A 25,318-nucleotide genomic window follows, 5' to 3' on the forward strand; every position below is an offset into this window, starting at 1 on the left:
TCATTATTAACATCGCCATTATTTCACAAACAAGATACCCAGAATTGCATCAACTCTTTGAAAAAACTGTGTTTGCATTCCAAGAAGAACTAAAAGCTTGCATAAAAATAAAATTAGTTGTTTTTTAGTTGAGGGGAAGTCGAGATACTTTTTTTTTTTTTAAGATTTTTATTTGATAGACAGAGATCATTAGTAGGAAGGGGGGCAGGCAGATAGGGGGGCAAGGGAAGCAGGCTCCCCGCTGAGCAGAGAGCCCGATGAGGGGGCTCAATCCCAGAACCCTGGAACTATGACCTGAGCTGAAGGCAGAGGCTTTAACCCACTGAGCCACCCAGGTGCCCCGAGATACTTTTTATTGCAAAAATGTACTAGTTATTTCCATTCAATTTCCCTATGAATCTAAAAATGCTCTAAAAACAAAGTTTATTAGTTAAAAATAATGTAATTATGAAGTCATTACTTTCATTCTTAGTAATGGCAGACCAATCTTCCCAAAAATGAGAAACAAGACCAGAAATTCAGAAATAAAAAATTTCTGCTTGAAAATACCAGTAGTCAGGGCACCTGGTTGGCTCAGTCAGTTAAGCATCAGCCTTCAGCTCAGGTCACGATCCCAGGGTCCTGGAACTGAGCCCTGCATTGGGCTCTCTGCTCTGCAGTGAATTGTCTTCTCCCTTTCTCCCTCTCCCTCTACGCTCTCTCTCAAGTAAAAAATAAAATCTTAAAACAAAAGAGAGAGAAAGAAAATATAGTAGCCAACAGGATGGCAAAGAAGGCCAAATCTGGTAAATACTGGAGGTTCGGGAGGGATGTCGAAGAATGGTTCAAAGGTGCTTTATTTGTGAAAGCCAAAAGGTGGAAACAACTCAAATGCTTATCAAAACCAGAGGGAAAAATTATAGTATTTTGATACAAATGGGATACCACACAGCAGTGAAAATGAATGAACTATAGTTATACAGAGTGTTGTGCCCGAGTTTTTGCATCTGAGAGACCACCAAGGAGCCAAGCACTGATGGAATCACACGAGGGTTTATTTGACAAGCTTAAGCTTGGGCCCAAGTGTACCCTACACAGTGGAGTAAGAACTTGGACCCCAAGCCAGATTATAGTCAGAGTTTTTAAAGGCAGAGTAGGGGTGGACTCAGCAATGGGTGAGGACAAAAGGGATTAGGGATGGTGTAAGTCTCTAAGGACTTTGGGAAACAAGGTCTCCAGGACCTTGAGGGGCTAGCTATTGTTGGGAGAGAGGTTATTTATTACCAATAATAAAAATCTTCTCATGAGACCTTTTAGATGTATATCAGTGGGCCATATACTTGGGAATGATTCTCCACACTATCTTGGAGGTTTAAAGATAAAGTTTCCTAAAGGAATTGTTAAAGTAGACTTACAGGATTCTGGTCGGACCTGTCGGGGTAGGGGGTCGGTTAGGCTAGGATTGTTCTTAGCAAAACCTCAAGGTGAGGGCATTTAAGTCCCCAGGGGAGAGCCACTCTGTCTGTTTCAAGGGCTTGTCAGTAGGTAAGGAATTATAATGATTTTCTTCTGCCTCTGTTTCCCACATCAGCTAAACTTGAGGTGGGATGGCCTTAATTTTCTTGGCCTCCACACAGAGCATGGGTAAACCCCAGAAACAATGCTGAGTGAAAGAAGCCAGTCACTAAAGGATAGAGACAACACGAAATCTTCACAAAATCTTCAGTGTTTGAAGATGGTGGCAATGTCCTTTTCTGAGGGAGGATTTCTAGATGCTAGTTACATGAATGTCTGGTTTGTGATAAATTATTAGGCTCATTATCTTTATTTTGTGCATTTTTCTATATGTGTATTACAGTCCACAATAAAAAAGGTTTTAGGGGCGCCTGGGTGGCTCAGTGGGTTAAAGCCTCTGCCTTCGGCTCAGGTCATGATCTCAGGGTCCTGGGATCAAGCCCAGCATCGGGCTCTCTGCTCAGTGGGGTGCCTGCTTCCCCTGACTCTCTCTCTCTCTGCCTGCCTCTCTGCCTACTTGTGATCTCTCTGTCAAATAAATAAATAAAATCTTAAAAAAAAAAAAAAAAAGTTTTTTTTTTTTTTTAAAATGCTGACTATTGGGGCGCCTGGGTGGCTCAGTTGGTTAAGCGACTGCCTTCAGCTCAGGTCATGATCCTGGAGTCCCAGGATCGAGTCCTGCATCAGGCTCCCTGCTCAGCAGGGAGTCTGCTTCTCCCCCTGATCCTCTCCCCTCTCATGCTCTCTCTCTCTTACTCTCAAGTAAATAAATAAAATATTTAAAAAAAAAAAAAAAAAAGAAGTACATCAAATTAAAATTAGAAGTTCTTAGGAGTCCAAACCTAAGTGAAAGTGAAATCCCAGAGAAGTAAAGCTAAACAGAAGCAAGATTTTCCTGAGTGTACTCACCAAGTCACTTACATATTCAAAAAGAAAATAAAGATAATGATAATCATCTTATTCTTAAGTCCTTAATTCACAGGGCACAGAGACAAAGCTCACAGGCCATAAGGAGAAACATGCCTTAATACTGATGATGAGTGGACGGAGAGGAAACAAAATGCACTCTGAGAATTTGTGAGTATTATACTCAGTCCTCATCCAGGACTAAATTCTTACTATCTCGATGACTCAAAGCTTTACAGACAACAATCTAAAGGATAAAGTAGTGTTAGACCAACTACTGCCTCTAGGCACGTGCTGAAAGACAAAGCGAATTCTTCCTGAAGGAACCATTTCTATCAAAACCCCAAGAATGAGCTGACGGTCAAAATTTACAAAATGCACAAGGAAAAGAGGATACAAAGAGTCAGCAGAAACAACATTGTAAGGGTCACAAGGACCTCAAGTGTCAGAATGATCATACTCAGAACACAAAGAAGCTATGTTTATTGTGTTTAAAGAACTAAATGGATTAAAAATACAGGCAAAATGATGACACTAGAAAAATGATCTGGAGAATTACCAATTAAGGATGCCAGAATGAGAAGAATATAGGAAATGGAACTAAAAACACTGTGGATGAGTTTAGTGGCAGATTACACCCCACTAAAAAGAAAATTAGTGAGCTAGAGGATTGCCTTGAAGGAATCATCCAGAGTATATCACAGAGGCAAGAGATGGGGTCAAGAGCCACAGAGCACGGGGGAGAAGCGGGACAGGAGAAGGATGAGAACAGGGTTATTTGAGGATATACTGGCTACTGAATTTTTAGAACTGAGGAATGTCATCATTCTACTACCTAGGATAGCCTATGTTCTAACTGTACCGTCTTAGTGAGAAACGCATTAAGCATAAAATAACTACAAAACATTTTTTACTTTACTCAATAGTAGTCATCGGTAGTAGCACTGCCACAACAATTTTATGTATATTGTAGGATAAAAAGTTGTATTAATGTTACTAGAAACTACATTTTTAGTGGAGGGACACATAAATATAAATATAAAATTTACAAAGACTGAGGGAGGGGTGTCTGGGTGGCTCAGTGGGTTAAAGCCTTGGGCTCAGGTCATGATCTCAGGGTCCTAGGATAGAGCCCAGCATTGGGTGCCCTGCTCAGCAGGGAGCCTGCTTCTCCCCACCCCTGCCTGCCTCTCTGCCTACTTGTGATCTTTGTCTGTCAAATAAATAAATAAAAATCTTAAAAAAAAAAAAAGAAGAAGAAGAAGAAGAAGAAGAAAAAAAAGACTGAGGGGAAAAAAATTTTAATGTTAAACTTGAATGTGAAATTATGAACATATGATTAAAAAACCCGATATTCTTGGTATGTCCCCTGTTAAGAGCTGACAAGTGATGCTAGTGGCAAAAACCTGGGTTTCATGGAGAAATAACCCTATTCCTGGTTTAGGGAAGAAACATTCAAGGTAAGCCCAAGCAACTCTGTATTTCAGAAAGCAAGGACATGCTCAGACTAATAGGGTCATGTCAAAATGACATAGATGCATCTTAAGAGGCTCCTACTGGTCAAACTTAGGATAATTCAGTACCAAAACCAAAAAAGGTTTAAACTGATTGTAAAATATCACTTATATAAAATTTTAAAGTCCACAATAACTTAGAAAAAGACCAAAAAGTAAAAGGACAAAATCTTACAGAGCAACACCAGATAATAACCCAGGTGGTGGATATATGGGGTTCATCATACAGTCTTTCAACCCATGTTAAAAAATACTGGGGTGGCTCAGTTGTTAAGTGTCTGCCTTCGGCTCTGGTCATGATTCCAGGGTCCTGGGATCGAGCCCGACATCAGGTTGCCTGTTCAGTGGGAAGTCTGACTGTCCCTCTCCCACTTCTCCCGATTGTGTTCCCTCTCTCGCTGTGTTTATCTCTGTCAAATAAATAAGTAAAATCTTAAAAAAAAAGAAAAGTGTTTACTTAAAAAAAAAAATACTGAGAGGAAAATCAATGACATCAAAAAAATTAAGTGGGGGACTGTTCTAGATTAAGAAGCTAAAGAGATAAACACCATTATAAAACTCTGACTCAATTCTGGTTTAAAAACTGGTCACAGAGGTGCCTGGGTGGCTCAGTCGTTTTAGAGTCTGCCTTCAGCCCAGGTCATGATCCCGGGGTTCTGGGATCAAGCCTGGAGCTGGGCTCCCTGCTCCTTGGGAAGGCTCCTTCTCCCTCACCTCCCCACTTGTGCTCTGCCTCGCTATCTTTGTCTCTCAAAAAAAAAAAAAAAAAAAAAAAAAAAAAAAAAAAAAATCCTAGAAACAAACAGAAAACCAAAAACTGGTTAGTGGCTGTCCCTGGATAGAGGGCGACGGACAAGGTGGCCCCTGGCACCAACAGTCTTTGTATGAATTAGAAAAGAGCATCTCCTCTGGCTGCTGACCTGGGCAATAGGGCTCTTCCCACTTGGCCGTGGCAGGGAACAGCTCTCACTTGCACTCCTGGCTGAGTACTATAGTACTGGGCATAATCTTCTGAGGATAGAGCTTTAGGTATACTACCTCTTCTGTCTAAAGGATGTGATCTGTATTAACTGAAAATTTTCTTAGTTTCAGTATTCTACTGTTCTTCACAAATTTACAACTATTTCACCTCTGCAGACTAGAAGGGGGGGGAAGAGTGTAAAAGGGGAAGGACTTATTTGTTTTTTGGGAGACACTTCAATTTTTTAGAAAATTATAGTTTTGTTTGTTTGTTTGTTTTTTAATTTGACAGAGATCACAAGTAGGCAGAGAGGCAGGCAGAGAATGGAAGGGAAGCAGGATCCCTGCTGATCAGAGAGGCCAATGCAGGGCTCGATCCCAGGACCCTGCGATCATGACCTGAGCTGAAGGCAGAGGCTTTAACCCACTGAGCCACCCAGGCGCCCCTATAGTTATCATTTTTATGATAAACACTAAAGAAAACATTTCCATGCACTTCTCCAAACAGGCAGAGTGGTTGCAGAACACTTTCTGTTACAAATAAAGGGAAGAAAATGTCTTTTAACAACCTGACCAGAACATGTAGTATCAATGCTCAGAATTAACAAAGCACCTTAATTCCACAACCATGCAGCACTAAGTAAAACCCAGAAAGTCTGTATATGACTAAAATTAGAACTCTTCTAACAGGATCATTAAAGGAAACATAATGCTAAATGAAATAAGCCAGTCACCAAAGGACAAATACTGTGTTATTATTCTACTATTATGACGTTTCTGGAGTAGTCAAATTCAGAGAGACAGAAAGTAGAAGTGTATGTCCCAGGGGCTGGGGGTGCAGCGGTGGGGGATAAGGAGTTACTGTTTATGGGGACAGTTTCAGTTTGGGAAGATGAAAATGTTATAGAGATGGTGGGGATGGTTGTGCAAAAATGTGGAGCTAATTAATGCCATTGATCTGTATACTTAAAAATGGTATAAACCGTAGAATTTTATATTATGTGTATTTCACTACAGTAAGAAAAACAAAAGGCATGTGGTGTACTTACACATTCAAATCATAATAATTCTTCAAATGAATTATCTCCTCAATATACCCATTTGCGACATCTGGAAATCTGGCTTCCTGAAAAGGAATAAAAACATTATTTTTCATCCACTAGAATGCTTTCAAATGTAATAAAAATCAGATGGCAAAAAGTAAAATAACTCAAGACGAGAAAGAGACTGTAAGGCAAGTCTGTGCCCAGACTTAATGTGTCTACATGGAGTGTGGACTCCAGAAAGGACCCTAGAGATTACCTGGTCCTTTGCCACTTTGTGTATCTGTTCTTCACTCTTTCAATTAACACTGAACACCTCTGCCCAGGCCAAAGGAGTCCGAAAAGGAGAAAGCGCTACCTCTTAACATGCACATAAGCTCGTGTGCCAGACAAAAACACCCAGGGGAAAAGGGCTGAAAGCCTGTTCAAGGGCAATGAGCAGCTGAGTCGGAATCCACAGCCCTGCATCACACTCTGCATCAGGGATATCCAACAGAATTTCAAACAGTGATGGAAATGTTCTATTCTGTGCTTTCCAGTATGGTAGCTCTCTGGACCCATGTGACTACCAGGCACTTTAAATGTGACTAGTGCCACTGGAAACGGAATTTTAAATTTTATCTAGTTTTAAGGCACTTAAACAGGTATGTGAAACCACCACACTGGACAGTTCTGCTCTAGGTAATCTTATTCTTCAGAGTCTTTCTTCTGTTTTATGTATTCAGCTCTAGATCCCTGATGAAAACAAAGTGCCCCCACCACCCTGCTGTGACTTTGCAGTAAAAGAAAACCTAGTACATTTAGTGTAATTATTCACTTAAATAAAATAAAACTTACTGTTTCTTTCACTAAAAGTGCAACGAGTTCTTGATCTACCTCAGTAGCTTCCTGCCCCCAAAGGTTTTCCAAATTAGGCTCCTGAGATCCTTGGAGTGGAAAGGCTGGCCCTGGCTCTTCATCATCTATTGCTAATTGTTGGTCTTCGAGTTCTCCTAGAGGATGGGCAGGCTGAGGAGAAGAGGGGCCTGGAATCCCATCCTGTTGGGGTTCCGGTCTTGGAAAAGCTGGTCTTGGAAAAGTGAGTCCCGGGGGTTCATGCTGATACAACAATGGGCCCAGTTCTGCTTCAGGCTGCCGCTCCTGAGGAACAACCTGGTTTGTTATCTCACGGGGCTGTTGGTTTAGGGACTGGAAGTAAGGATGGTCTAACCAGCAGTCTTCTTCGATGGCCTGATCATCCAGGATAGCAGTTGATTCTTCAAGGTTTGATAAAAGCTCTGTCTCTGAATCTTCAGATGACTGGTTCTGAGTGTCCAGAGGATCGCTGTCTGGTGAAAGAAGGCTACCTTCTTCCAAGATAACGATTTTCTGCTCTGACCTTGGGTTGATGATGTCATTTGCTATTTGGTTATGACTTGGTCCAGGTTTGGGTTCTCTTTCTGTTTGGCCACTTGGCTTAATGAATTCAGAAACTCCAGGAGGCCCAAGATCCAGAAATTCACCGTAGTCATCCTCAGAATCATCCTGCGCCCCAGAATCAAACAATGAGCTGTTACACACTGAAAAATAGCCGTTCTTATCTGATTCAAAGGCTGCTCTAGACTTTTTAGGCCTTTCTTCTCCCAATCTTTTGAGATCTTGCCACTGGGCAGCTGGTTTGATGAGATTGGGTCGTGATGTCTGAGGTTTATTTGTCTAAGAAAAAATGAAATTTTAATAATAATTCAATTTCTTTCCTAGACCTATGTCTCCTTGTGTAATTATGTTGAGCTCTGGAGACAGGACAGGAAAGAAACAAAACCCAAAACACCCTACCCCACAAAACCTATTCTTCTTAACATTTATCTTAACACTGAAATTTGATTCCAACTCTAAGAATCAACACAGCCATTCATAGACTGGAACCTGAGTTCTAGTTTGCTTATATAGTTACACATAGTTTATATATAATAAAATTTATATATATAAAGTTTAAAAATTTATTTAAAATTATTAAAAATTTATAAAAATTTACATATATAGTTTATATAATTACAGCTATAATTTCACCTGACACCACTAAAATGCAACTGCACTGCAGAGGAAATAATGAAAGAACAAGAAAACAGCAGAACAAGGACTGTTCAAAAAACATGAAAACAATTTAAACCTCATCGGTAATTAGCAAAATGCAAATTAAAAAAGGATGTCCTCCACCCCCTCATAAGACTGGCAGAGCTTTTAGTTAGATAAGTCAAAACACTGATAAGGATGTGGAGAAACTCTCAGGCTATCATTCACTGCTGCTGAATTGAGGAGAGCAATTTGGCATTACTGATTAAAAATACATATCCTTAGGATCTATCAGTATAACCTTTTTATATCTATTGTATAAACCCTTCTGTAGCTAAAGGGCACATATTTAATAGATATTCACTGCCACACTGCTCAAAACTTAAAAAGAAAAAAATCGGAGACATTCTACAGTTTATGCCCAAGAGAGTGGTTAAATTAAAATGCATGTCCAATTTTAAGGTAATGGAATACAGGTCCTCTGTCCCTTCTCTTCTCTGAAATCCCCCCAATCCAGGCAGAAGAATGAGACACAAAACTCAAAATCTTTGATGAAACCAGCAGACATGTGCAATCCCAAATCACAGCATATAAGAGAAGGAGCCAATAAATGCAGAACTACAGATGTCTGGCAGGGAAGAGAAAACTTCAGAAAGGCAGAAAGTTTTCCAAAGATGGTGATGTGCCCCGGGAGGATAAGACCGGTGCCCTGTTTGGAACATGGGAACGGCCACTCCACTGACAGGAGTTTCTGAGGATCTTAGACTATGAGGGGACAAACACCTCTGTAGGGGGGCACGTGTCAGTGACACGGGATGGACAGAAACTTTGAAATGGGCTTCTCTGGAGCCAGCAATCTCTGCCAGGTCCTAAGAAGAGAACGCTAAATAAACAAAAGTCCAGGTACACAAACACTCCATGCCTACGCACCTACACACACCCACACATACCCACACACCCACCCACCCTCTGGTAAGAGAGAACTCCCGCTAGCCAACAACAGTCCCTGAGCCTTTCCCCAACATAACTGCCTGGTCCAGGAGAAGTTCAATTGCATTCGAAGTTGAGTAATAAAAACCAACTAGAAACTATAGAAAGATACCCAACTTAAAAAAAAAAAAGAAATGGCAGATGAATAACACAATTCGAAAGTTAGTACTACACAGCAGGTAAAATAATGACAAAACAGAAACAAAAACACAAATTAGTAATACAATATTTCTTTAATATAAATGTTTAAAATCATGGTTGAGTGGAAATAAGATAATTGTCAAAAAATGGGAGATGAAGTAGCCAGGGGTCCAAAAATACACTTAAAGCTGATTAATCAACTGGTACATATAAGGACAGCATATGAACTATAAAAGTTATACCAGAAGAACTAAAAAGAATAGAACTAAGGATAAAAACCTTTAAAAAAAAAAGTTTTCAAACTACCAGCTACACCACAGTTCCAAAATAAGTAAAAACAAAACCTCCAAGATGCAAGGAATATATAGTGAAAGATTATTTTTTAAAAACAACTTAGTTATTTTTGAGAGAGAGCATGTGAGCCCATGAGCTGGGGAGACAGGCAGAGGGAACCTCAAGCAGACTCCTTGTTGAATGTAGAGCCTAACAAGGCTTGAGCCCATGACCATGAAATCATGGTCCAGGCTGAAATCAAGAGTCAAATGCTTAACTGACTGAGCCCCCAGGTGTTCTTGAAAGATTATTTTTAAAAGAATAAAAATGTAAAGCAAAATAAATATTACAAAAGAACTAAAAACAAATGATAATAATCACATTTTATTTATTTTTTTTTTTTTAAAGATTTTATTTATTTATTTGACAGAGAGAAATCCCAAGTAGATAGAGAAGCAGGCAGAGAGAGAGAGGGGGAAGCAGGCTCCCTGCTGAGCAGAGAGCCCGATGCGGGACTCGATCCCAGGACCCCGAGATCATGACCTGAGCCGAAGGCAGCGGCTTAACCCACTGAGCCACCCAGGCGCCCAATAATCACATTTTAAATATAAATGAGGGGTGTGCCTTGCTAGCTCAGTCAGGGGAGTGAAGGACTCTTGATCTCAGGGTCAGGAGTCTTGAGCCCTACCCTGGATGTAGTGATTAAATAAATAATTTAATATAAACAAGATCAATTCTTCTATTAAATTTAAAAGTCTCTTTAAAAAGATCCCCTAAAGCAAAACCCAACCACACACTCACATATAACCAAGTTATTGGCACATTGATTCAGAAAGCACATGGGTAAAGACAAAAAAGTGGACTACTTCTTTTTTTTAAAAATATTTCATTTATTTATTTGACACACAGAGAGAGATCAAAAGTAGGCAGAGAGGCAGGCAGAGGGAGAGGGAGAAGCAGGCTCCCCGCTGAGCAGAGAGCCCGATGCGGGGCTTGATCCCAGGACCCTGAGATCATGCCCTAAGCCGAAGGAAGAGGCTTAACCTGCTGAGCCACCCAGGTGCCCCTGGGCTTCTTTTTCTAGTAACAACATACTAGATCAATGCTTCTACTGAGTAAAAGCAGCAAACTTGGGTCAAAATATAAAAGCAACATCAAACATCTACTTGAAGGCCTCAGAGATATAGTGGGACAGGGACCAGGAAGTAGTAGTCCAGTAAAATGAGCCCCACAATGGGGTACTTTTCTCTTGTAGCTGCATTTGCTAATTCCAGACCCAGATGAAGAGGAGAAGATAAACAACACTTCCGACATCCTCGCTGAGGAGCTATGGGCACCAAAGGTGGAATTCAGAACTCACCATGGGGAAGGGTTCTGGTAAATCTCAAGCTCGGGGTGAATTGGAGATGTGCTGGACCTCTCTGGAAATGAATCCTTGTTTGGAGAGTTTAAATCCCTCCATCTGAAATTGCTCGTTTCCCAACCATATTTGAAAAACAAATGTGAGGGGCACCTGGGTGGCTCAGTCAGTTAAGCGTCTGCTTTCAGCTCAGGTAATGATCCCAGAGTCATGGGACCGAGCCCCGCATCATGCTCCCTGCTCAGTGGGAAGTGTGCATCTCTCTTTGCTCCTCCCCTGCTCATACTCTCTCTCAAATAAATAAAATCTTAAAAAAAAAAAAAAAAAAAAAGACTCAGAAGACACAGAGAGAAGAGGTTTAATTTTATTTAATACACTAAAAAAAAAAAAAAAACTTAAAAAATTTATTTTGTAGGAAAGTGTCACAGAACAAAACTGGTATTAAAGTGACAGAAGGGGTGCCTGGGGTGGCTTGGTCAGTTAAGCATCCAACTCTTGGTTTTGGCTCAAGTTGTAATCTCAGGGTCCTGAGATCGAGCCCTGTGATGGGTTCCATGCTCAGTGCAGAGTTTGCTCGAGATTCTCTCTCCCTCTACCCCTCCCCCACTTTTTAAAATAAATCAATCTTCAAAAAAAAAGAAGAAGAAGAAGTGACAGAGGGGACACCTTGGGGTCTGGTTAAGTGACTCTTGATTTTGGCTCAGGTCCTAATCTCATGGTTGTTGAGTTTGAGCCCTGCATTGGGCTCCATGCTGGGTGTTAAGCTTACTTTAAAAAAAAAAAACAAAACAAAAGTGACAGAAAATCTAAACATGTTAATTACCACAGAGGAAGCTGAGACAGTTTCAAAGAACTGGCCCCCAAGAAAAGCAATAGCCCAAATACCTATAGGGTAAATTCTATCAAATCTCTAACACGTAACACTGATATTATTTAAAACAGTAATGTCAACACAAAGAAGAAGAAGAAAGAAAACTTCTAAATTTTTTTCATGAAATCAGAATCAATCATGTTTGTAAAAACCCTGTCAGAGACAGCACAGGTGCACACATATACACCTACAGGCCACTCTCCCTCATAACAACTATGGAGAAAACCCTAAATAAAATCTTAGCAAATGGAATCCAAGGGCTTATTACCATTACATTACAATACCATTACCAAGCAGAGTTGATCCAGAGATAGCAGAAAAATTTACATTAACAGATCGAAGAAAAATTATATGACAATCTCCACAGATGCTGAAATGGAATTTGACAGAATTCTATATTCACTAATAAAAACTTAAAGTAGATGGCTATTTCCGTAACATACTTTAAAAAAATGGTATCTCAGCATGCCTGGGTGGCTCACTTAGTTAAGAGTCTGCCGTTGGCTCAGGTCATGATCACTGAATCCCAGGATCCAGCCTTGCATCAGGCTCCCTGCGCAGGGAGGAGTCTGCTTCTCCCTCTCCCTCTGCTCCTCCCCTGCTCATGCTCTCTTTCTAATAAAAATCTTAAAAAAAAAAAAAAAAGGATAACTCAAGCAAAAATCTACTACTCACTTAGCAAAGAAACATTAGTAAGTATTCCCATTTATGTCAGTGGATATTTTTCTCACTCCTACTCCTATTATTAAAAATTTTGAGAAAGCATTATTTAATATAATTAGACAAGATATAGACAGAAATAAAAACTGGAAAGGAAGAAACTGCAAGTATCGTTATTTGCAGGTAGATCAGCTGCCATCCCTTGAGAGGGTCATAGGATCAACCGAAAAACAACTATAGACAATAAAGATAAGGTGAAATTAATATAAAATTAATATAAAAACCACCACACTTCTAAATTTAAAAAAAAATGGTTAGAAAGTACAGTTGAAGCAAAGATATCCTTTACAAAAGTGACAGAAAAGATAAAATAACTAGGAAGAAACTTAACAAAAAATGTTTAACATTTAAACTGAAAAAAAAAAAAAAATTCAAAATGCTCTAGCTGAGGAATATAAAGGAAGGATAAGCCAAATGGAACAGAAGTTAGAAAGGGTCAGTACTATAAAAAATTGTTAAGTTTAACAATAATGTTTGTTTTGAATTCCATCATCAAGCTACCTACTGGAATTAGAAAAGCTGTGCTCAAAATTTATATAAAAGTATGAAGCACAAAAATATCCAGGATGAGTCTGAAAAAAGTACAGTAAAAAGGGGAGATGAACGCTACAAGAAGGATTTAGTAATTGCAACAGTACAGACCAGTGAACAAACAGCAATAATGCAGAAGTTGAGAAACAGACCAAACATTGGCTTCTAAAGTTACGGGGGCATCAGTCAGGGCAGAAAGGGGCTATTCTCAGAGATGCACGACCACAGCACACACAGAGCCACAGTGCTCTCAGCTGTCCTATGAGGTCTCAACAACCACTAGCCTAGGGCCAAAGAATCAGATCACTAACTTGCAATAATGCCTCATCATGGTAGGTTTAAGAAAACTCACTTCTGTCAGGATGACATCATCATCCAGGTCCTCATCGTCGTGTTGCTGAGGAGCCGGGGTGACCAGCATAGGAACCCCTTCCTCATCAGAGGAGTCAGATATGGTGATGGGTCCATCTCTGAGATTGATCCAGTCTAAAAGGAGGCAGAGAACATGGTTACCAGGAGATGAGCGTGATCTTCAGTCTTTTAATTCAATTTTGGCATGAAAAGGGTCAAGCCTAAAGCTGAATTCATGGCTACTGGTGTGTTAGCTTATCTCCTCAAGCAGCACACACGCCCAAATATTAACAGCTACGTTTCTGTGGTGAGCCTTGCCAATAATACATTTTGGGAAGCAATAGAGAAAATCTAACAACGTTATTAACCTTTTCTTATACTAGGTCTGAGAAATCTGTCGGTGAAATCCTGACTGCCAGTTTTTAAAAAGTGAAATAATGGTCTCCCACCTCATCTCTATTCTTTCCAGGGAATAAAACATTGTTTTATTATTCAACTGAAAAAACTTTCACTCAAAACTAGTAAAATTTTCATTTAATTTGTTCACCTTAGACATAAACTTTAGATACAATTTATACACAGTTCAATATTTCAAAAACCCATTTATCATCTACGACTGTAAACAACAGAAACATCCTAATTTCTTTTTATTTTTAAATTTTATTATTATTTTTTAAGATTTGAGAAAGAGAGAACATGGGAACGTAAGTGAGCGCTGGAGCAGATGAAGTTCAGAAGGAGAGGGAGAAGAGAAGCAGATTCCCCGCTGAGCATGGAGCCCAATGTGGGGCTCAAACTCAGGGCTCTGAAATCATGACCTGAGCCAAAATCAAGAGTTGGATACGTGACTGACTGAGCCACCTAGGTGCCCCATCCTTTTAAGTACAACTAGAGTTAAGCTATCTGGATATAGTAATTATGTTGGAAGTTTCTAACTCCTCTTATTTGTTTGAAAACAGAGCATGCTGGGGTACCTGGGTGGCTCAGTAGTTAAGCGTCTGCCTTTGGCTTGGGTCATGATCCCAGGGTTCTGGGATCGAGCCTCACATCAGGCTCCCTGTTTGGGGGGAGGCCAGCCGCTCTCTCTCCCACTCCCCCTGCTTATGTTTCACACCCCCCCCATCAAACAAACGAATAAATAATAAATAAATAAATATCTTGCAGAAAATGGTACTTAAAAAAAAAATAGAGCATGTCTATGAATTACTGGGTAACAGAAACTGTTAATTTTTTTCTGCCTGGCTCATGGGAACATTAAAGGTTAAAACAGGTAAAAAAAAGCAAATGCATTTGAGAGTTGGGGGGGGGACACAATGAGGAAAGAGGCACCATCAGTTACAAATGTTGAAATTTCTCCATTAAAGCTCTAATATCTTTCTCAAGGCAAATGCCTCATTTATTTTTACAGTATTCAACAATTTGAAAAGCAATCTAAAGTCAATTATCTCACTTCATCCCTGTAACAACCCTGTGGTGAGCCATGGACAGCAGTCTGTTGAATCTAAGGTCAGACTACCCGGGTTCAAGTCTCCGCTCCACCATATGAAAGCCGCGGGATGCTATTACCTAACTTCCTCAAGCATCCACTTCCTCAACATTAAAAAAAGTTAACGATGATGGCTTGAGGGGAGAAGGCTCACACCCCCAGCCTGCAGGGTGGACAGCCAACCAGAGGTAGCCCAATTCATGACAGAATTTCACATTTTCCTGAATGCTCCCGATCATTATATTCCTTCGGTTATTTTCTGATACTGAATAATTTTTGTTGTTGTTTTTACAATTTTGTTTAATTTTCTTTGGAAGACTCTAATTGGCTTTATTAAGCAATTCTTGATTTGGGCAACACCCCACCTAGCAAGCAGAATGGAACGTCGGACAAGTTTGTCTAATTTTACCACTGGTTTTGAAGAGAATCTGTCAAGTCAGCCATTCCAAAAAAACCCACCCGGTGGAGGTCCACTATGAAGGGACATTGAGGCAGAGGCACCAGGCACAGGGTCAAGAGAGTGCCAGTGCCAGTGCCAGAGCATAATGAACAAGCCTCCGGCCACCTTCTATTGCTTCGCTCCCAGAATGCTGGCAGTCTCTGATTCCTGAGGCAGGAAATGTACATTCCTCTCTGCAAGAACTGGCCCAAGAACAGAACACTTACTGACAACCTTGGAAGACCCAATGAAAAAGCTGGCTTGAAACCTATCGTCTCAGAGTGGAAGCCCAATGGTTGACAAGATTATTCCCCAACACACCATATATAAATACATTAGCCTTTAAAAAATTAAAGTATAACAAAATCTATGAACCAAATGTCAAACTCCATGAATTAATCAAAAGGCCCATACCTGAGGGACCATCACCAAGGTCAGTAAATACATTTCTAGCACATTAATAGTCTCCTAGCTCCACAGACTAGTTCTGCTTGTTTTTTGAATATACATTCGTTCCTGGCTTTCTTGCAAATACCAGGCCCACGCATCCATGCTATGGCATGTCCTGTAGCTCTCTGCTGTATGTAATCCACTATGTGACTCTATCGCAAGATATTTATTTTTCTGTCAATGGCCATTTGGGTTGGTTCCAGTCTTGGCTATTTTGGATAAAACGGTCTTGAACACTCTTTTTTTTTTTAAAGAGAGGGAGAAAGAACCTTAAGTAGGCTCTATGCCCAGCACGGAACCCAACTTGGGCTTGATCCCACAGCCGATTATCATGATCTGAGCCAAAATCAAGAGTTGCACACTTAACTGACTGAGCCACCTAGATGCCCCTTAATGCTATCTTGAACACTCTTATGCATGTCTCTTGGTATACTCATTTCAGTTGGGTACATTCTAGGAGGGAAGCACTAAACCATAGGGAAAGCATATGTTCAATTTCAGTGGACAACGCCAAATAATTTTCTCAACTGTGCTAATATACACTCCTGCCAGCAGTGTGGGGTGGGATGGTACCTGTACTTCATGTCCTTAGTGGAACATAGCCATGCTCATTCATTTATACATCATCTATTGCTGCTTTCATCTTACCATGGTATAGCTGAGTAACTGCCAGACAGCATAAGACTTCCCAGACAAAAACAGTGACTATCTGACTTTCAAAAGTTTGTGGAGTCTTCATTTATTCAGTTTTCTTCAAACATGATTATTAGGTGCATCTCATAACCTTCAACAATTTGTATTTTCATTATCACGCAATTCAAAATATTTTTATTTCCACTGTGATTTCTTTTTTGAACCGTAAGTCATTCTGAAATGTATTCCTAAGTTCCACACAGAGAAATTTTCTAATTATATTTCTGTAATTGATTTACAACTTAATTCCAACATGGTTAGAGAATATAAGCTATATGATTTCAATCCTCTGAAACCTGGATCTTGTTTTGTGGTTCAAAATGGCCAATTTTGTTAAATACGTTGGGTGCAATACTCCATTTATGTCTATTATGTCAAATTTGTTGATCGTGTTCTATATTCACACCAATGTTTGTGTATGCTTGCTCTGTCAGTTAATGAAAGAAACATGCTTAAAATCTCCAAAATAATTGTGGATTTATCCATTTCTCCTTTTAGTTCTGTTCATTTTTGCTTTGTGTATTTTCACAACATGTTACTGAGTGTACAGAGATTAGAACTGTTTTATCTTTCCAGTGCACTGACCCCTTTATCATTATAAACTCTTTATTTATTAATACTTCTGGCTAAAGTGTCCACCTTATCTGATAATACACAGACATACCATCTCTTTTCTGTGCTATTTGCATAATCTGTCTTTTTTTGTTCCTGTACTTTTAACCTTTATTTTACCTTCATTTAAAAAAAAAAAAAATTATTTATTTATTTGACAGAGAAAGATCACAAGTAGGCAGAGAGAGAGGAGGAAGCAGGCTCCCTGCTGAGCAGAGAGCCCGATATAGGACTCGATCCCAGGACCCTGGGATCATAACCTGAGCTGAAGGCAGAGGCTTAACCCACTAAGCCACCCAGGCACCCGACCATTGCCTTCATTTTTAAGCCTATTTTTACTGGGTATGGAATTCTTGCAATTGAATACTACACGGCAATTAAAAAGGATTTAATTTAATGCAACATGGCAGAATCTCAAAACATCACACTGCACAGAAAAATTCAGGCATAAAGAATATAGACTGTATGGTTCCATTTATATGAAACTATATAGTGACAAAAAATAGATCAGTAGTTTCCCTAGGCTGAGAGTAGGGTGAGGACTGGCTGCAGATCGGACATAGAGGAACCTTTCTGGGAAGACAGAAATGTCCCACATCATGAATAAAGGGGGTGATTACATGGGTATTTTCATTTTTCAAAGCTCACTGAACTATATCCTTAAAATGTGTGCATTTAAATAAATTATACCTCATAAAGCAGATTTAAAAATAAAGAAATCTACAGGAGCTGGCACTATAAAAATTATTAATATGGCTCATAAAAGCAAAACTCTGCAATCCTGAAAAAAATCCTCATGCAGTGTGCAAAATACACCAAAACTTGTCTAACAGAAAAATAAACCTCCAAAGTGAGTAATTTCCCCAAAGGAATTAGTTGTTCTGAAACCCTGTTCAAGTATAATTAAAACCCAGCTAAAAGACAACTACAACATTAATTTGATATACATGTTTAAAAGATTTGGAAACAATCCCATATACAAATTATAGCTAAGATTTAAAACTTTTGGACTCGTAATAAATTACGGCTCTCTTACTACCAAGCTAGAATAAACTCTTCGTAAAATCCTTAAAAAGTAGTGCTTCTTTTGCATTAATAATTTGCATAGTTTAAGCATTTTATTTTTCTATTTGCTTAATAAAATCTGTTCAACTTTAGGGATGCCTGGGTAGCTCCGTGGGTTGGGCCTCTGCCTTCTGCTCAGGTCATGATCTCTGTTCCCGGGATTGAGCCCCACATTGGGCTTTCTGCTCAGCAGGGAGCCTGTTTCCCTTCCTCTCTCTCTGCCTGCCTCTCTGCCTGCTTGTGATCTTTCTCTGTCAAATAAATAAATAAAATCTTAAAAAAAGAAATTTGCTCAACTTTCAATATTCTCTGAAAGCCAAATGTATATAATTTACCCTCTGCTGGGAAAAAAAATCATCTTCATAAGCACAAAATATTATCAATGGGAAGAAAACCTCAAAAAATATATAGTACAATTTCTTCCATGGAAATTAAAAAAAAAAAAAAAAAAGATTATATTTATTTGAGAATGTGTATGCACTCAAGTGGGGAGGGGGAGTGACACAGGGAGAGGGAGAATTAGACTCCTCACTGAGCAAGGAGCCCAACTTGGGACTTGATCCCAGGACCCCAAGATCGTGACCTGAACAGACACTTCACTGTCTGAGTCATCCAGGAGCCCCCTTCCATGGTATTTACACTTGCAAAAAATACTTTTCCTACTCAGCAGCATGAATTTTTTCCTTTCAGCCTAGGTGTAAATGTAAATTCTGATTTGACAGGAAATTTCACATGCATTTAGGAATGTTACAGATATGCAGGCTCCCTTCCCTTTTCCTTTTTTTTTTTTTTTTTTTTTTAAAGATTTTACTTATTTATTTGAGAGAGAGACAGTGAGAGAGAGCATGAGAGGCGAGAAGGTCAGAGGGAGAAGCAGACTCCCCATGGAGCTGGGAGCCTGATGCGGGACTCGATCCCAGGACTCCAGGACTGTGACCTGAGCCGAAGGCAGTTGCTTAACCGACTGAGCCACCCAGACGCCCTCCCTTCCCTTTTTGAATCAATGAACTTCCCCAAATTTTAAACACCGTACAATGAAAGAATATATATTCTAAAATTCCCTATTTTAGGCAATCAGAATCTTTTGGGGAAAAAAAATGCTTTAAGCATCATATGAAGGGACAAAAATGCTGTAGCAGCACTTTCAGATCATACAGGCCTGGAAAAGCACTCCTTTGAAGACCCCATTCCTTCAAAAACGGAACTGTCACAATTCCCACACTCCCACCTCTTAAGATCCAATGACTGCACATTCACAGCTTATTGTGGCTTGCTCATTAATAGCTTAATAATCCACTTGTGATGAAAGATTCTTAAAACTTCATTCATGCCAGTATGTGTCACCATCTGACACAAAATTCCAGTCTAATGAGCCCATTACACCAGATGTTCTGAGGTCTAAAAATGAAATGTCTCTGGGGTCCACATGGTGCAAAACAGGTTCATTTCAAAGAAACTATGACTATACCATAAGAGAAAAAGCAATAATAAAAGGGAGAAAGTGAGAACAAACACTTACCTTGTCCCCTGTGGCAGTGAAAGTTGTTCAAATGAATTACTTCTTCATTATTGTTTCCCTCTGCCATTTTCAAATGCAGACGTACACATACGTGCTTGCTAATATCTAAACATGGTGACTATCTGTTCAAAAGGGTCTGAAAAAAAAAAAAAAACCACATTAAGAATGAGGGATTGTCAGAACTCTTCCCTCATATTTGAAGGTAGCATTCTAAGCTTATGGTGAAACCACCGAAGGGAAAAATAAAAGAATGCGTAACTGAAAAGCTGATGGGTGGGGGGAGAAGAATAATTTTAAAAAAATAACTTATTATTGTAAAAGAACATAACCTATTATTGTAAAAGAACAGAGGAATAAAGCATCAAAGAACAAATGGAACACATAAAGAATAAAATAAACTTAAAAACTCAATCACAGCAACCTACGGAATGGGAGAAAATATTTGCAACTCATAGTAGCTTGTAAGGGGTTAAAATCTAAAATATACAAAGAACTTCCACGACTTGATAGCCAAAAGCAAATAATCCAATTATAAAATGGGCAACGGACCTAGATAGACATTTTTCCAATAAGATACTCAATTGGACTACAGGTACATGAAAAGGTGCTCATTATCACTAATCACCAGGGAAATGCAAATCAAAACCAAGAGTGATGGCCTCCCCCTTGTTAGAAAAAGGTAAAGAGATAACAAATGCTGGCAAGGATACAGACAAAAGATAGCCCTCCTACACTACTGGAGGGAATGTAAATTCTCTTCATGCAAACTAGTATGGGGGTGCATCAAAAAATTTTAAAAAGGGCACCTGGGGGCTTAGTCAGTTAAGACTCTGCCTTTGGCTCACTTCATGATCCCAGGGTACTGGGACGGAGCCCTGCATTGGGATCCCTGATCAGTGGAGAGTCTGCTTCTCCCTCTGCCTCCACCACCCCCAACCTCACTTGTGCTTTTCTCTCAAATATATTTAAAACAAACAAACAAACAAACAAATAACCCCCCAAAATTAAAAATAAAACTACCATATGATCCAGCAATTCCATTTCTGGGTATGTATGTTTGCTGCAGCATTATTTACAACAGCCAAGATGTGGACACGGCCTAAATGTTCATTCAGTGAATGGGTAAAGAAAATAGAGGGGCACCTGGGTAGTTCAGTTAAGTGTCCAACTCTTGGTTTCAGCTCAGGCATGATCTCAGGGTCCTGAGAATGAGCCCTGCGTTAGGCTCTGCACTGAACGTGGAATCTGCTTGACCCTCTCCCTCTGTTCCCTTTCATAAGTAAATTTTAAAAAGAAAAAAAAAAATAAGAAATGCTAGAAAACAGAATGCTACTAAGGTGTAAAAAAGAGGGCAATCCTGTCATTTGCAAGAACATGGATGAATTATACACTAAGCATTATATACTAAGTGAAATGAGACAGAAAAACAAACAAGATATGATCTCACATGTAGAGTCCAAAAAACAACTCAAAATCCCACAAAGACCCAAACTCGTAGAAACTGAGATCACATATGGTTACCAAAGGTAGGAGAACTGGATGAAGGAGGTCAAAAGGAACAAAGTTCCAGTTATAAAATAAATAATAATGGGGCCAGAAGGTACAACATGAGCAGAACACTGCTGTAGGGTGTATTTGGAAACTGCTAAGAGAGTAAATCCTGAAAGATCTCATCACAAGGGAAAACACACATTTTTCTCTTTTTTGGGGGGTTACCCATATGAGATGATGATGTTAACTAAACTTCCCAAGGTAATTACTTTGCAATTTATGTTAAGTCGTTATCTTGTACAACTTAAATATAATCATACTGGAAACTGTACTACATAAACAGACAACATAAACACTGTTAAGAAAAAGCTTTAAAGCAAAAGGATGGAAAGCAATAGACTGGTCAACTAATAAGATACTTTATTTTTCAGTCATAAGATGTCCATCTGATTCTTTTTTAAAGACTTTATTTATTTATTTCACGGACAGAGATCACAAGTAAGCAGAGAGGCAGGAAGAGAGAGAGGGAGAAGCAGGCTCCCCGCCGAGCAGAGAGCCCGATGCAGGGCTCCATCCCAGGACCCCGGGATCACGACCTGAGCCAAAGGCAGAGGCTTTAACCCACTGAGCCACCCAGGCGCCCCTCCATTTGATTTTTTAAATAAACTCCAATTCTATGTTGAAGCTCTCTTTTCTTTTTTTTTTTTTAAAGATTTTATTTATTTATTTGACAGAGAGAGATCACAAGTAGGCAGAGAGGCAGGCAGAGAGAGAGAGGAGGAAGCAGGCCCCCTGCTGAGCAGAGAGCCCGACGTGGGACTCGATCCCAGGACCCTGAGATCATGACCTGAGCCGAAGGCAGCGGCTTAACCCACTGAGCCACCCAGGCGCCCCTGAAGCTCTCTTTTCAACTAATCTTTTCTTTTTGGGAGGGAGGCAGAAGGGGTACAACAAAACCCATGAAAAATTCTATGAATAGACTAGAATCAGACAAAATTGATATAACTAGTTATCAGGGACCAGTAGGGAGACTTCATCCAGTTAAGAGGGTCAACTCACAGAAGATACAGTATTGAATGTGTATGAATCTAATAATACCGTTTCAAAAATATATACACCTCAAACTGACAGAAGTTAAGGAAGTAACACAAATCCACACTTATAGCTGGACAGATCTGAAGAGCACTATCAAACCACTTGACCTCACTGACACTGATAGACCACTCTACCTAACAACTGTAGAACACATATTCTTTTCAAGTATATAGAGAACATTTATAAAATGGATTATATCCCTGAGTCATAAGACTAGTCTCAACAAATTTCATGGGCTTGAAATCATACGGTGTATTGTTACCTGGTAACAGTCAGTAAAAGATAACCAGGAAATTTCTAAATACTGGAAATTAAGCAAACTAAACAACTCATGGATTAAAGAAGAAATTATGACGAAAATTAGAAACTCCTGTATTTTGACTGGATGAATCAAACAGTAATGAAAACAAAATATGTCAAAATTCATAGGCTAGAGTTAAAGCAGTGTTTAGAGGGCAATTTATACATCCAAATGCTAGTTTAGAGAAGAAAAAGGACCACGATATCAATGACTGAAGCCTCAATCTCAGGAAGCTAGAAAAAGCACAGTAAATCAAACCAGAAAAATAGAAGACAATCCTAACAGCAGGAATCAACAAAATAGACACAAACATATAAAGAAAAGTCCAAACAAAAAGTTGTTTCTCGGGCGCCTGGGTGGCTCAGTGGGTTAAGCCACTGCCTTCGGCTCGGGTCCTGATCTCAGGGTCCTGGGATCGAGTCCCGCGTCGGGCTCTCTGCTCAGCGGGGAGCCTGCTTCTCCCTCTCTCTCTCTCTGTCTGCCTCTCCATCTACTTGTGATCTCTCTGTCAAATAAATAAATAAAAATCTTTAAAATTTAAAAAAAAAAAAGTTGTTTCTCTAACAAGATTAAGAAGACTGATAAACCTCTCATAACTGATGAAGGGAAAATGGGAGAAAACACAACCAACCATTATCAGGAATGTAAAAGAAGACACCACCACAGATTCTACAATATAAAAGGAGTATTTTGTATAATTTTATACCAATCAATTTGAAATTGTGACTGGATAAACTCTTTGAGATACAACTTACCATAGGGGAAGAAAAGTTTTTATTTATTTATTTAAAAATTATTTACTTAGGTAATCTCTACACCCACTGTGGGGCTCAAACTCATGGCCCTGAAATCAAGACACATGCTTTGTGGACTGAGCCAGCTAGGTGGCCCTGAACAAAGAAAACTAAATCTCAACAGAGCTCTACCAAATAAGGAAACTGAATCAGTAACTAATAACTTTCCCACAAAGAATACTGTAAAAGCCGTGTAACCTTTCCCAGTAAAGTCTTCTAAATATCCAAGGAAGAAGTGTAACTAATATTACAAAAACTGAGAGAACAGAAAAAGAACAAACATTATTTCTGAATGAGGCCTGCATAATTCTGATACTCTAAGCTCATTAGAACAGCACAAGAAAGACCAATCTCTCTCATGAACACAGATGCAAAAATCATAACCAAAAGCAAAGGAAGGTATGTTATTGGAATAAAGAAAAAACTATCTCATCATTGCAGTAGGTTGGAGGAAAAAGCATTAAAATTTAATAGCCATTCATGATTAAAATCTCTCAGCCTACTGGTTATTAGAGAAGACTACCTTTGCCAAGTTGAAGACATTTCAAAAACACTAGAGCAAACCTCACACCTAACAATGAAGCAATGAAAAGTTTTTTCCCTAAAATTGAGGAGAGTTTGCACCATTTCTCATCTACACTGTACTGGAGGTTGTAGAAGGTGCAGTAGGGCAATAAAGAGAAATAAAATATCAAGCCGAAAGGGAGAAATTAAAATGGCATTATATGCAGATGATAAGATTATATATATATACATACATAGATATTTTTAGGATTTTATTTATTTGACAGAGATCACAAGGAGGCAAAGGGGAAGACAGAGAGAGGGGGTGAAGCAGGCTCCCACTGAGCACCCGATGTGGGACTCGATCCCAGGACCCCAGGATTATAACCTGAGCCGAAGGCAGAGGCTTTAAACCACTGAGCCACCCAGGGGCCCCAAGATTGTCTACTGATGCAAGACAGAAAAACAGACTAGAGGGCTCAGAAACAGACCCATATACGTTTGGTCATCTATATAAAAACAAAGGTGCTACTGCAATGTAGTGGGAACAATGGTCTCCCGATAAACATTGCTAGGCCAAGTGGGTATCAATAGAGGAAGAAAATGAGCCTTGATTCATTCCTTATACCACACATAAACATTTGTTCCAGAAGGATTATCAAAAGATAAAACAACAGGGGCACCTGGGTGGCTCAGTCAGTTGAGTGTCCAACTCTTGATCTCAGGTCTCAGTCTTGGGGTCTCGAGTTCAAGCCCCACGCTGGGCATGGAACCTACTTAAAAAAAAATAAATAAAATGATAAAATACTGGAAGATAACAGAGGAACGAAACAGTGGGTCAAATACATATAAGTGACGGTACATAGAACCACCACTGCAATGAGTAAGTGGAATGAATAACAAAGTCTATGGATACAAGGCCAATATGCAAAAATGAATGCTATACTAGTAAGAAACAATTAGAAAATGGTGTTTTGAAAGGATACTCCTTAGAGGCATCAAAAACTATCATATACCTAGGAATAAATGCAATGAAAGAGGTGCCAGACCTCTATATAAAAAACTGTAAATCACTGAGCGAAACAAAAGAACACTAATGAATGGAGACACATACCACATTCATGGACTGGAAAGCTCCATTTTGTAAAGATGTCAATTCCTCCCAAACTGATCTACAGATCTTATATAGCCTTAATCAGATTTTTAAAAAGTGGCTATACACAACATGATTTTAAAATCTACAGGAAAATGCAAAGAGCCAAGAATAACCAAGGCATTCATAAAGAAAAACAAGAGGTGAAAGACTTACACTATTAGACAGTTGAGTCTTATTAATACAAAGCTACAGTTAATTAAAACCATGCAGTATTGGCAAAAGAAGAGAAAAACAGATGAAAGGAACAGAGTCCAGAAACTGATTCATTCACATGCGGATGTCTGATTTATGACAAAAGTGGCATTGCAGAGCAGTAGAAAACATGTTTTTACTGTATGCTGTACTAGAAAGCTGTGGGGGAGGGCAGGAAGAATGAGGAACTAAGTCTCTTCCCCATGCCTTAGACAAAAATGACTTTAGGTGATTTCTTGATTTAAATAGGAAGGTAGAAGAGTTTCTAGAAGATACCTTAAAAAAAATGCCTTCACAAACTTGGGGTTGGGAAAG

General features: G+C 39.4%; 1 protein-coding gene across 6 annotated transcripts in view; it reads right to left on the reverse strand.

Moving 5' to 3' along the window:
- Nucleotides 1-25,318, reverse strand: part of RNF216 (ring finger protein 216) — a 142,411-nt gene that overhangs the window by 107,508 nt on the left and 9,585 nt on the right. For 3 of the 6 annotated variants that reach the window (XM_059155652.1, XM_059155657.1, XM_059155658.1), the window contains exons 2-6: nucleotides 24,339-24,431; nucleotides 19,471-19,606; nucleotides 13,208-13,341; nucleotides 6,755-7,612; nucleotides 5,924-6,000 (exon numbers count right to left, since the gene is read on the reverse strand). In XM_059155652.1, coding sequence (XP_059011635.1) covers nucleotides 5,924-6,000; nucleotides 6,755-7,612; nucleotides 13,208-13,341; nucleotides 19,471-19,537 — 1,136 coding nt within the window. In that variant the 5' untranslated portion in view covers nucleotides 19,538-19,606; nucleotides 24,339-24,431. The remainder of the gene's footprint in view (nucleotides 1-5,923; nucleotides 6,001-6,754; nucleotides 7,613-13,207; nucleotides 13,342-19,470; nucleotides 19,607-24,338; nucleotides 24,432-25,318) is intronic. The other 3 variants (XM_059155655.1, XM_059155656.1, XM_059155653.1) reach the window with 3 other exon arrangements.

The sequence above is a fragment of the Mustela lutreola genome, chromosome 17 (assembly GCF_030435805.1).
Source record: "Mustela lutreola isolate mMusLut2 chromosome 17, mMusLut2.pri, whole genome shotgun sequence".
NCBI classification, from domain to species: domain Eukaryota; kingdom Metazoa; phylum Chordata; class Mammalia; order Carnivora; family Mustelidae; genus Mustela; species Mustela lutreola.